Source organism: Pelophylax lessonae (assembly GCF_965119305.1).
Source record: "Pelophylax lessonae genome assembly, chromosome: 1".
Classification (NCBI taxonomy): domain Eukaryota; kingdom Metazoa; phylum Chordata; class Amphibia; order Anura; family Ranidae; genus Pelophylax; species Pelophylax lessonae.
This window is the reverse complement of record NC_138768.1, coordinates 623,526,913-623,540,104: the sequence shown is the minus strand read 5'-3', so window position 1 is coordinate 623,540,104 and position 13,192 is coordinate 623,526,913. Positions and strand designations below refer to the sequence as shown.

Genomic DNA, 13,192 nt, shown 5'->3' with positions numbered 1-13,192 from the left:
TCTACTATGTAGGACCGTTGATCACTGTTCCTACACCTCAAGCCACAGCCAATCACAGTTAGAATCACGCCCCTAGGGACACACTTAACCCCTCCCTCTCAAAAAAGTTAACCCCTTTACTACCAGTGTAATTTTATAGCAACAGTGCATATGTATAGCACTGATTACTGTAGAAATGTCACTGGTAATCCCAAAAGTGTCAAAAATGTCAGTCAAGGGTCCGATCTGTCCGCCGCAATGTTGCAGTACCGCAAAAAAAATCGCAGATCGCCGCCATTATGCGTTAAAAAAAAAACAACAAAAATGACAAAAATTTTTCCCTTTGTTAGTAAACGCGATAACTTTTGCGCAAACCAATCAAAATACGCTTTTTGTGATTTTTTTTACCAAACATAGGTAGCATAAAACAAATTGGCCGAAAATGTTAAAAAATTTAGATTTTTACATTTTTTTTGGGGGAATTTCATATAAAAAAATGTGAAAAATATTGTTATTTTTGCAAAATTGACGCTCTTTTTTTGTTTATAGCGCATGATCAAAAAATCGCACAGGTGATCAAATACCACCAAAAGAAAGCTCTGTTTGTGGGAAAAAAAGGACGTCATTTTTGTACAGCGTCGCACGACCGCGCAATTGTCCGTTAAAGTCACGCAGTGCCGAATCGCAAAATAGGCCCTGGTCAGAAAGGGGGTAAAATCTTCCGGGGCTTAAGTGGTTAATAATCAGCTGGAGGAACCACATCAGTCAGTGGAACCCAATATTCTACATACTCGAAAATATGGAACAGGATTGGTGCCAGGAGCTTTCCTACACAGCAAGTTTTAGGAAACACGCCCACAGACAGGTATGTAGAACATTACTTTCTTCCCTGGTTACTTCCTTTGGCATGTTTTAACCCCCTGACAGGGTCGCTTTAGGTGCAGAATCCCACTCCAAGGTTAGTTTACTGCCCACTATGTAGTTGAGGATAACATGAAACAAGATGCAGTTATGTGACCTTTACTAATACGAGTCATTACCTTTTAACAAGTATCTGAAGACTGTCTTTTGATTTTTCAATGAGCTTCACAACATCTGAGTAAGGAATATCAATACAAGAAATCCCATTGATGGAGATCACCTCATCTCCTACACATAATCCAGCATCTGAGGCCTTGCTTGTGCTGCGAACCTGGGATAAACCAGAAGAAATTCAGGTCAATGACTTAGAAAATATAAGGTACTTTCAAATATTGAAGAAAATTAAGTATAACATGTGTACAACACTGAACCCTAAGATTACACCTAATGACAAAGCCTTTTTACAGGTTGGGCATCTCATATACGGAACATTGGTACGTACGTTGGAGGCGTTGAGGCACGTTACATTAGCCAGGCCATTCCCTTTGAGTGAGTGAGTCAACACTCCTTAAAGCACAAAAAATAGTAGCTGCAGTTATGTGTACAGTGCAGTGTACCGCTATGTATAGGGTATTCACATCTTGGCTGAATATGTGCTGTGGAGTGCAATTAAGGATGAATGGCATCACATCATAACTCAAACATACTGTGCATTATTGTGCGACACTGTAATGCATGTTATAACACATGCTATCACATTTGCTGTAGTGTAAACAAGCCCTAAATTCAGCTATGTTACATTTAAATACATTCATTTTTCGCAGCTGGTTGTTGTACTGTGGCTCATTCTCAATCAGAGTTTTTATGCTTATGATCATTTATCCACCTGACTATCTCTTTAGCAGTTTATTTGCTCATGGCTTTTTATGGCTGCTTTTTTCAGCTCTAAGTGGCAGGGGGAGAAATGTATGCATTTTTCGGAATTTAATGAGAAGTTACTCTCTCCTGAGAAAAATGTTAAAGTGTAAGATCTCCTTTAGGAAGATTTTCAGAAAACCCCCCTATTCTATGTAGCCCCCTCCTAGTATAGGATACTAGGCAAGTTTAGTTTTTGGCTTGCTGTGTAATGATGAGAATGATTAGCAGTGATCATTTGCCCTGGTCTGCTCATGGTTCCACAGGTTAATCGTTTGATTGTTTCCCCCTTCCTTTAATAAAAGCTTTCAGAGCTTAGGGTGGGAAATTCAAATGACTGGCTTGATTATTTACTATGTGCTGGCCAATCCCTGGGGAGTTGTGCCCAGAAGGTTGTCAGGGAGGTGGTAAATAGGCTAGAGCCTTGTGCAGATTGTTTTCTTCCCCCATCTGGGATGGATCAATGAGCTTCAGGGGGGTGCTTGCCCCTGAGCCACCTTTGAACTGGGTGCTGCATTTCTCTGCCAAGGGATCGAGCTTGTGGATGTATCGGCTCTAGATTTGTGAGCAAAGATTTTAACTATTCTGCTAACTACCTCATGTTTCCCAGCCATGAGCCAAGAGACTGTTCTGCAAATTATCTCATGGTTACCTGGTGCAAGAGATTGACTATGCAACTTTTACTGGGAGAAGTGTGTACACTGTTACCTGCTCTTAAATGTTTTGGAGTATCCCATACCCACTTATCCCTCTCTTGGTAAAGTTCTTCAAGCAATAAACCTCAAAAAAGACATCCCTATACTGGTCAATAAGCCTATGTGAGTCGACTGTTGCTGTGTGCCCTACCACGTCTGCCTTAAATTGGGAAAGAACCTGATGGACTACAGTTGCCCCTGCGATAGTAGTGCTACATCTATTTCCTATGAATAGTATATACCAGAGCTCCTCCTGTTGTAAATGGTGAAAGTCCTCCTATTTCAGATATATCTTTTGGGAGTCCTTTCCAGAAAAAAGTTGGCCCCTCATTCCCCACCATCCTGCCGTTTGCAGAATGGGATTAATATCACAATGATGTGCCCCCCAAGAGCAGCTCAGGGCTGCTCAAACTGCACACTCATACAGTGTGTCTTCTCCTGGCTTTAAAGTGTTACTAAACCCACAACAGTAAAATCAGTCTGTACATGCAGTCAGTGGTGTATTTAGGTTTTGTGCTGCCCTAGGCCTGACTAAACTTGGGCACCCCCTCATTTAAATATGATCCACACCTTCCTGTACAGGCCACACCCCTTCCTGTTACCCGCCCTATCATCTGTAAACCACAGACCACAACCACAGTCATGCCCATCAGTGCAGCCTATCAGTGCACATCAGTGCAGCATATCAGTGCTGCCTTATCAGTGCAGCTTTTCAGTGCCACCTTATCAGTGGCCATCAGTGCAGCCTTATGTCACTGGATTAGTAATTTCTCCTTTCTTTTAAAATATTTGGACTTGTGTTTGCTTCCACTGATTGTAATCATAGGATTATTTCAGCAGCCTGTGGCCTGTCCGAATGTCCTCACCTGTCGGTGTTATCATACCGGCAGGTAGTAGTGTAACTGCTTTATGGGGGTGCCAGACTGATTTGCCTCCTGGACCCTGCCCTCTGGCCCAATTTGCACCATAAAACTGGCACTATACTAAAAGTGTAGCGCAAGCCAGCGGGCACCCTTTTCGTACAGGAGCCGGGAGGAGGCTGTTTTTTTATCGTGCAGGGTGCAGCTTTTTTGCTGCCCCCCTGCAAAGTGCTGCCCTAGGCCTGGGCCTTGTTGGCCTAGGCCAATATACAGCACTGCATGCAGTAAAGCATGCTTGTCATACTCACTATGGAACCTAAGGAATTAATCCTCTGAATTGTGTTAAAAGGATGTTTGATCATGTCTTTTCTAATCCTCCCCTTCTTCCACAGTCCCCAAACCATCTCCTGATCGAACAAAGCCTGGAGGGCAAGCTGCACATGGTCAGTTTGGTGTATATTGCTAGAGAGTTTTTTTTTTTTTTCTTGGGAAAGTGCATGTTATCAGCACAGGGCCAAACAGCACTGTTCAGACAGAGAGTCAGGAGTCCTGCAGTCTTATAGGACAGGCAGAGGAGAATTAAAACTTCTCCTACAAGCTTTAACCAGACATTGATAGAAGTCACAAGACTGCTATATACTGCTGATGAGAAAAGGTATTTAGCGATTTAAATTTACTAAATCTATTGCGTTTCCATATTCTGTGTACTGTGGGAGACCAGATATAGTGAATGCAGGGTCCTGGGTTTAGTAACACTTGAACTGAACTTAGTAGCAGCGGCTTAGGGCCGTTCAAACTGCATGCATGTGCAGTGTGCAGTCTCTTTCTCTAGATGAGAAGGAGACTGCACAGGCTGAACAGCCTGGAGAAGCTGATAGGGAGTAGTGATGTCGCGAACATAAAATTCGCTGTTCGCGAACGGCGAACGCGAACATGGGCGAATGTTCGCGAACCGGCGAACATTGCATACCGCCATAGACTTTGAACATTGCGAACCGCCATAGACTTTAATAGGCAGGCGAATTTTAAAACCCACAGGGACTCTTTCTGGCCACAATAGTAATGGAAAAGTTGTTTCAAGGGGACAAACACCTGGACTGTGGCATGCCGGAGAGGGATCACACAAAAAAAAGTTCTTAAAAATTGTAATTTTTTGATAGAGAGCCAATTATTGGAAAAATTAAAAAAAAAATAAAAATAAAAAATTTCTTTGGATTTAGCATCTGGGGGGTCTAAAAAGTGTACCTGTGAAGTTTCAGCTCTGTAGCATGTCCGGAACCAGAAAAAAATACGAATTAGGGTTAGGGCTAGGGTTAGGGTTAGGCCTAGGGTTAGGGCTAGGGTTAGGGTTAGGGATAGGGATAGGGTTAGGGCTAGGGTTAGGGTTAGGGTTAGGTTTAGGGTTAGGGTTATTTTTATGGCTAGGCTTAGAGGGTTAGGGTTAAGGTTAGAGGGTTAGGGTTATGGTTAGAGGGTTAGGGTTAGGTTTAGTGTTAGGGGCTAGGGTTAGGGTTACGGTGAGATACTTAGGGTTAGAGTTAGTAGCCCTACCCCTACCCCTCTAACTCTAACCCTAAGCACTAAAAATAACCCTAACCTTAGCCCTGACCCTAACCCTAGCCCTAACCCTAACCCTAGCCCTAACCCTGATTCTATTTTTTTTTCTGGTTCTGGACATGCTACAGAGCTGAAACTTCACAGGTACACTTATTAGACCCCCCAGACAATAAATCCAAAGACATTTTTTTTTTGTTAAGTTTTTTTTTTTCCAATAATTGTCTCTCTATCAAAAATGACAATTTTTAAGAACTTTTTTTGTGTGATTTAGTGTCTAGGGGGTCTAAAAAGTGTACCTGTGAAGTTTCAGCTCTGTAGCATGTCCAGAACCAGAAAAAAAGATAATTTTTCAGTAGAGCAGGGATGGTGGGAACCCCTTTTACACCTATATGATCTTTTTTTCCTGGTTCTGGACATGCTGCAGAGCTGAAACTTCACAGGTACACTTTTTAGACCCCCCAGACAATAAATCCAAAGAAATTTTTTTTTTGTTAAGTTTTTTTTTTTTTTTCCCAATAATTGGCTCTCTATCAAAAATGACAATTTTTAAGAACTTTTTTTGTGTGATATAGTGTCCAGTGGGTCTAAAACGTGTACCTGTGAAGTTTCAGCTCTGTAGCATGTCCAGAACCAGAAAAAAAAGATAATTTTTCAGTAGAGCAGGGATGGTGGGAACCCCTTTTACACCTATATGATCTTTTTTTCTGGTTCTGGACATGCTACATATATATATATTAAAAAAATATTCAAATACCAGCCCTCAAAGGGGCTTTTGGGGACAATATATATATATATATATATATATATCACAGAACAAAAAAAATTACACAAATACTAGCCCTCAAAAGGGCTTTTGGGGACAATAGATATATATATATATATATATATATATATATATATATATCACAGAACAAAAAAAATTACACAAATACCAGCCCTCAAAAGGGCTTTTGGGGACAATAGATATATATATATATATATATATATATCCAAAAAAAACCTCAAATAGCAGCCCTAGGAAGGGCTTTTTGGGGTGCTGTCCTTACAGCAGGAGTGTATCAAGAACACTGGCTAACAAGACCGGGAACTGTCCCCAGCTATAACAGCAGCAGCAGCACCAGCACTTACCCTGCTCTCAGTAACACAGAAATGATCTAAGATGGATGCTGCCCTTGCTTATTTATAGGAGGTGGGAGGGTGTGGGAGGGAGGTATGCTGATTGGCCTGGAATGTGTCTGCTGACTGTGATGTTCAGGGTCAAAGTTTGCCTCAATGATGATGTATAGGAGGCGGACCGAACATCGCATATGTTCGCCCGCAGCGGCGAACGCGACGTTCGAAGTTCGCCGGGAACCGTTCGGTACATCTCTAATAGGGAGCACATTATTGTGATATTCAGAACCCATAAACACCTAAGTCCCCATTCACACTAGCGCGACTTGGTCGCCTGACAAGTCGCGGTGGGTCGCCCGCCATTGAATAGTGCAGGACCCATTCTAATAGGAGCGACACAAGTCGCTCCGACTTAGAAAAAGGGTCCAGTACTACTTTGGGGCGACCTGGAGGCGACCTGCATTGACTTCAATGATATAAAGTCCGTGCATGTCGCGCCGAGGTCGCGGTGCACAGCAAGTAGCGTCGCCCCTATCTGAACGGGGTCTAAATGTCCTTAGCATGGCCACAGGTGTACTTTAAATATGTAAAAACTATTCACTGCAGTGATTCGCTTTTTAGCAATACTCATACTTCTTGACTAAAAAAAGGATGGATAGATATGACTTTTTCCCAGGTTTATTATTTGATTGTCCTAAATCTGGATTTATGCTTTAAATCCCAGATAGTTTACAAAGTTAAATAAATGACAAAACAAATCAAAAGCTCTCTGGACCATTTAAAACAAATATAAAACCCCTAAGCAGCACAGATTAGGTACATTCTAGGCCAGTGGTCTCCAAACTGTGGCCCTGGCCCTGGCCCAGATAAGGCCTTTTGCTTTCCCTTATCTAACCCATGGAGCACTATTCCACCAACTGACACCAATGATGGAGCACCATTCCCTCTATTGACACCATCAATGGGGTGCTATTCTTATCATTGACATCCACAATAGGGCACTATTCCTCCTATTGAAACCAATGACCGGGCACTGATGCCGTGGCATTTTCTACTCCCACTGGCCACAATCAGCCCCCGCCCCCCTAAAGCCTGAAGGACAGTAAACTGGCCCTTTGCTTGGAAAGTTTGGAGGCTCCTGTTCTAGACGAATAGGGACAGACTATTTTGGTTCTCTCTGCTGTTGTTGAAATCTAAATGAAATATAATGCTATTTTTCATGCCAAAAAACAAAGCGATTGTTAAGGATGCTAGTTATACACTACTGGATACTTTTCCGTATATGGGAGTAACACTGAGAAATATGTTCTGGAAAGATTTTGTGCACTTTATGCTTATGATTACTCATAGGAAATTTAAATATCTAATAAGCATAGCTCCAGTGTATGGAAGCAAAACAGCATGAATAGGTTTTAACATACAATGCAGGAAGCAGGCTTCTAAAAGTTTAACTACTTCAGCCCCAGAAAGATTTGCCCCTTAATAACAGGCCATTTTTTGTGATTACTTTAACTGACAATTGCGCAGTCGTGAGACACTGTACCATAATAAAAGCAATTCTGAAATGTTTTTTTCCCCCACAAACAGAGCTTTCTTTTGGTGGTATTTGATCACCTGTGCGATTTGTATTTAATGCGCTATAAACAAAAAAAGAGCGACAATTCTGAAAAAAAAAGATCAGTATTTTTCACTTTCTGCTATACAGTATAACATTCCCAAAAAATAAAAAAAATAAAATTTTTCCTTCCTTATAGGGCAATTTGTATTCTGCTACATATTTTTGGTAAAAAAAAATCCTAATAAGCTTATTTTGATTGGTTTGCGCAAAAGTTATCGCGTCTACAAACTAGGGGAAAGATTTATGTCATTTTTATTTTTATTTTTTTTTATTTTTACTAGTAATGGTGGCGATCTGCGATTTTTGCGGCGGACAGATCGGACCCCTAACTGACATTTTTGACGTTTTTGGGGGGACCAGTGACATTACTACAGTAATCAGTGCAAAAAATATGCACTGCTACTGTAATAATGACACTGGCAGGGAAGGGGTTAACCCAGGGGTAATCAAAGTGAGTTAAGTGTGAGCCTAGGGGGTGTTTTCTAACTGTGTGGGGGAGGGACTTGTGGAATCAACACAGAGACCTGTGATCCTACATAGGAGGAACACAGGAGCTCTTTGTTCATTCCAGAGAGAACAATGGTCTGCTGTGTTTACAACAGCAGATCATTGTAAACACAGCACGGGGAGCCATCACTGGTGATGCGGGCAGGCGCCCCCCCCCCCCCAATGCAGGCAGGCGCGCCCCCAGGAGAGCTCCTGCGAACCACCGTACATTTACGGCCGAGCTAGCTTGCCGCAGTATATCTGCGGTGGGCTGTAGGCAAGTGGTTAAAGTTACTAAATCCAGGACCCTGCATTCACTCTATATGGTCACCCACAGTACACAGAATATGGAAATGCAATTATTTCAGTAATTATAAACTGCTAAATATCTTTTCTTATCAGCAGTTAGAGCAATCTTGTGACTTCTATCAGTGTCCAGCCAAGCACTGGTTAAAGCTTATAGGAGGAGTTTTCAATCTCCTCACCTATGAGGCTGCAGGACGCCTGAACCCCTGTCTGGGCAGAGCTGATTGGTCCCCCAGTCCCGGTCACATGCCCCCTTCCAGGTGTAGCACCCTACAGGTAGGTGCTTGGTAAATGTATAGTGGGCCTTGTCTGCCTAACAGCAGGGCTGTGATTTATTTAGCTAGGGTGTCATGGCTTCCCGATGTGGGGAGAAGTATCCCCACTGGCTCCTGTGAGAGGATTCTCATAGGGCAGTGTGGGAAGCCCAATGAGGGGACACATCCCAGCTTGTAGCTACCCCAGAAGGCAGATTATGCTGCAAAGGATTCTGGGAGTGGGTATAAGTTTGGTGGAAGTGTGTGACACGGTGTCTTTGGCTGGAGCAGAGTCCCAGGAGGGAGAGTATGGCTGTCTCTCCTCCTGTCTGAGGAAGGTGGATGTCTTGGGTTGTCGCCTAAGAATCCAGAGAGTGCTGAGTTGAGCTGAGGGAATCCGAAGTGCCAAGAGCCTGCTGAGAGAGAGAGGGGTCCAGTCCCAGGAAAGCCTACACAGGTCATGAGTACTGCGGATTGCCCCTGGGGGTTCGCCTGAGTCAGAGGGGACCACTCCGGAAGAGGTTCTGGGATCCAGTGCCAGCTAGCTGAAAGGGGGTGCCTGAAGTTACAGAGGGGGTACATAGTCAGTGAACCCTGAAGAGTTCAAGGTTAAAGGGGGCACCTGTATATGGGCCCTGAATTGGACAGAGTGTGACAGTTGAGAGTTGCAGCTTTACAGAAATCTGCAGCGTACTACCTCAAGCCAGTGCAAGGCGGGAGGGGAGTATTCAGTGACTTTGCAGTGCGGCAGTGTCAGTAATTCTACAATTCACAGTCTTGGGTCTTCTGGGCTTATTGTCGAGGATCCAGCACTACTATCAAGCTACAGTGTGTTCTCAGTGTGAGCATTGGCTGGCGTCGGCTGGCGTCAAGGAAGCGCCAACGGGCATTTTTTTAGGATTAAGTCCCAAGTGTAATTAGTTAAGTCTAAAGGAGTATTCCACTCATTCCCTTCTCACATCCCCTTTTCTACAATAAAAACCACAAAACCAAGATGCTGGAGTCGTCCATGTCTCAGTTCTCACACCCAGGGCCGCAGCTCACATGGGCTGGAGAGGTAACCGGTAACAATGGCAGACCCACATCAGGCCACAGGCCTGGAAAACCTGCTACACAAAAAAAAAAAAAAAAGAAACTCGCTAGCAATACACACCAAATGGAGCATGCGCAGAGTGTCCCCAAGGCTCTTTACAGGAGATGGATTGGGGACAGTACAAGAAGAGGAGTATCAGGCCCCGTTCACACTGGGGCGATCCGACTTCCAGGGGCGACCTCCGAGGTCGCGGTGCGAGCAGCGCGCCGCGACCTCGGAGCGGCCGCCACGGACTTCATAACATTGAAGTCTATGACGGTCGCTCCGGGTCGCCCCAAAGAAGCTCCGGACCCTTTTTCTAAGTCGGAGCGACTTGTGTCGCTCCTATTAGAACGGGTCCGCAGCTTCCCTATGGAAAGCGACCTACGGCGACTAGGGATGATCGAACGGTTCGGGTCCACCATTGGTTCGGCCCGAACATTGGGTGTTCGAGGTTCGGCCGAATTTAGAACTTTTTGCCCAAAAAGTTCGGAATTCGGCAACCAGAACCGCCCAAAATGCAATGCTTCAGGAAATGGGCTTTAAAAGCCCGTGATTTGACCAGAACCATTAGCAAAAGCCAATTGAGGGGGCAGGAGAATGCTAGGAATGTGATTGGAGTGACTAGGGGGTCCCTAGACCAATCATTAGTGAATACGCCCCCCAGTATATAAGATCGCCCCCGCCATATTCCCAGCATTGTTATACTGGACATGGAAGAGAGTGGAAGCAGTACTGTTAATTTTACTTTAAAAGTGTCATTTAGCTATTTTTAGTGTGAGGAAAGGGATATCTAGTGTAGTTAGAGTGCTCCTTTACACTTAAGTTAGCTTCAAAAATTTAGTTTCTGTAGGGAAAGTGTTAAGTGTCAGGGGACCGTAGTGTAGTGTAGGGTTAACTGACAGTGACTGCTATGGCAGGGTGACAAAACCCTTCCATAGCAGGGTGACCGCTATAGAGAAATGATCATTTCTCTGTGTTGCTTCGGGACAGGCATGTGGCTTCTCACCAGCAAGCATTTTTTAATGCTGCAGGGGCTGCCACTGCCAGTGCTTTTTTGAGGACATGTTTGATGTCAGACATGACATCTGAATATGTGTATAGGGGGAATATATAGACATATATGTCTGAATATACACCCCTAGACATATATAGGTGTGATAGTAGCAGAAATAAATGCTTGCGCTAATGAAATCATTTACAGTAATATATTTCTGCTACTATCACACCTATATATGTCTCGGGGTATATATTCAGACATATATGCCTATATATACCCCCTATACACATGTTCAGATGTTTTGCCTGCCTCAAAAGAACCCCAAAAAATGCCAAAAAAACGCTAGCGTCAAAAAAAAAAGATGCCCAGGTGTGTTTTTGCTGGCATTTTTTGGGGGGTTTTGGAGGCAGGCAAAACATCAGAACTTGTGCACAGTACCACTATACACAAGTTCAGATGTTTTGCCTGCCTCAAAAGAACCCCAAAAAATGCCAAAAAAACGCTAGCGTCAAAAAAAAAAATGCCCAGGTGTGTTTTTGCTGGCATTTTTTGGGGGGTTTTGGAGGCAGGCAAAACATCAGAACTTGTGCACAGTACCACTATACACAAGTTCAGATGTTTTGCCTGCCTCAAAAGAACCCCAAAAAATGCCAAAAAAAACGCTAGCGTCAAAAAAAAAATGCCCAGGTGTGTTTTTGCTGGCATTTTTTGGGGGGTTTTGGAGGCAGGCAAAACATCAGAACTTGTGCACAGTACCACTATACACAAGTTCAGATGTTTTTCCTGACTGCAAAGAACCCAAAAAAATGCCTGCTATTAAACCGGCAAGGTGTTACAGCAGAGAAGCCATATTCCTGTGCTTAAAGTTTTCTAATACAAACAATCTTTTTTTTTATGGTTCTGGACATGCTACAGAGCTGAAACTTCACAGGTACACTTTTTAGACCCCCCAGACACAAAATCACACAAAAAAAGTTCTTAAAAATTGTCATTTTTGATAAAAAAAGCCAATTATTGAAAAATTTAAAAAAAAAAAAAAAAAAAAGAGATTTTTTGATTTTTACTTTGGATTTAGTATCTGGGGGGTCTAAAAAGTGTACATGTGAAGTTTCAGCTCTGTAGCATGTCCAGAACCATAAAAAAAAAGATCGTTTGTATTAGAAAACTTTAAGCACAGGAATATGGCTTCTCTGCTGTAACACCTTGCCGGTTTAATAGCAGGCATTTTTTTGGGTTCTTTGCAGTCAGGAAAAACATCTGAACTTGTGTATAGTGGTACTGTGCACAAGTTCTGATGTTTTGCCTGCCTCCAAAATTCCCCAAAAAATGCCAGCAAAAACACACCTGGGCATTTTTTTTTTTGACGCTAGCGTTTTTTTTGGCATTTTTTGGGGTTCTTTTGAGGCAGGCAAAACATCTGAACTTGTGTATAGTGGTACTGTGCACAAGTTCTGATGTTTTGCCTGCCTCCAAAACCCCCCAAAAAATGCCAGCAAAAACACACCTGGGCATTTTTTTTTTTTTGACGCTAGGGTTTTTTTGGCATTTTTTGGGGTTCTTTTGAGGCAGGCAAAACATCTGAACATGTGTATAGGGTGTATATATAGGCATATATGTCTGAATATATACCCCTAGACATATATAGGTGTGATAGTAGCAGAAATATATTACTGTAAATGATTTCATTAGCGCAAGCATTTATTTCTGCTACTATCACACCTATATATGTCTAGGGGTATATATTCAGACATATATGTCTATATATCCCCCCTATACACATGTTCAGATGTTTTGCCTGCCTCAAAAGAACCCCAAAAAATGCCAAAAAAAACGCTAGCGTCAAAAAAAAAAAATGCCCAGGTGTGTTTTTGCTGGCATTTTTTGGAGGGTTTTGGAGGCAGGCAAAACATCAGAACTTGTGCACAGTACCACTATACACAAGTTCAGATGTTTTTCCTGACTGCAAAGAACCCAAAAAAATGCCTTCTATTAAACCGGCAAGGTGTTACAGCAGAGAAGCCATATTCCTGTGCTTAAAGTTTTCTAATACAAACTATCTTTTTTTTTCTGGTTCTGGACATGCTACAGAGCTGAAACTTCACATGTACACTTTTTAGACCCCCCAGATACTAAATCCAAAGTAAAAATAAAAAAATCTCTCTTTTTTTTTTTTTTTAATTTTTCAATAATTGGCTTTTTTATCAAAAATGACAATTTTTAAGAACTTTTTTTTGTGTGATTTTGTGTCTGGGGGGTCTAAAAGGTGTACCTGTGAAGTTTCAGCTCTGTAGCATGTCCAGAACCAGAAAAAAAGATCTTATAGGTGTTAAAGTTAAAGGAGGGTCCCGACCCACATCCCTGTTCTACTGAAAAATTATCTTTTTTTTTTTTCATGGTTCTGGACATGCTACAGAACTTTTTTTTGTGTGATTAATAGTTAATGGGGCATGACCCAGAACCCTAGGCACTTTTTAGG

The 13,192-nt window shown here is 42.6% G+C and overlaps 1 protein-coding gene across 1 annotated transcript in view; it reads right to left on the bottom strand.

Annotated features, from left to right (window-relative positions):
* The window catches only part of SYNPO2 (synaptopodin 2), a 367,383-nt gene that overhangs the window by 122,491 nt on the left and 231,700 nt on the right, over positions 1-13,192 (bottom strand). The window contains exon 2 of the mRNA XM_082242998.1: positions 1,020-1,171. Coding sequence (XP_082099124.1) covers positions 1,020-1,171 — 152 coding nt within the window. The remainder of the gene's footprint in view (positions 1-1,019; positions 1,172-13,192) is intronic.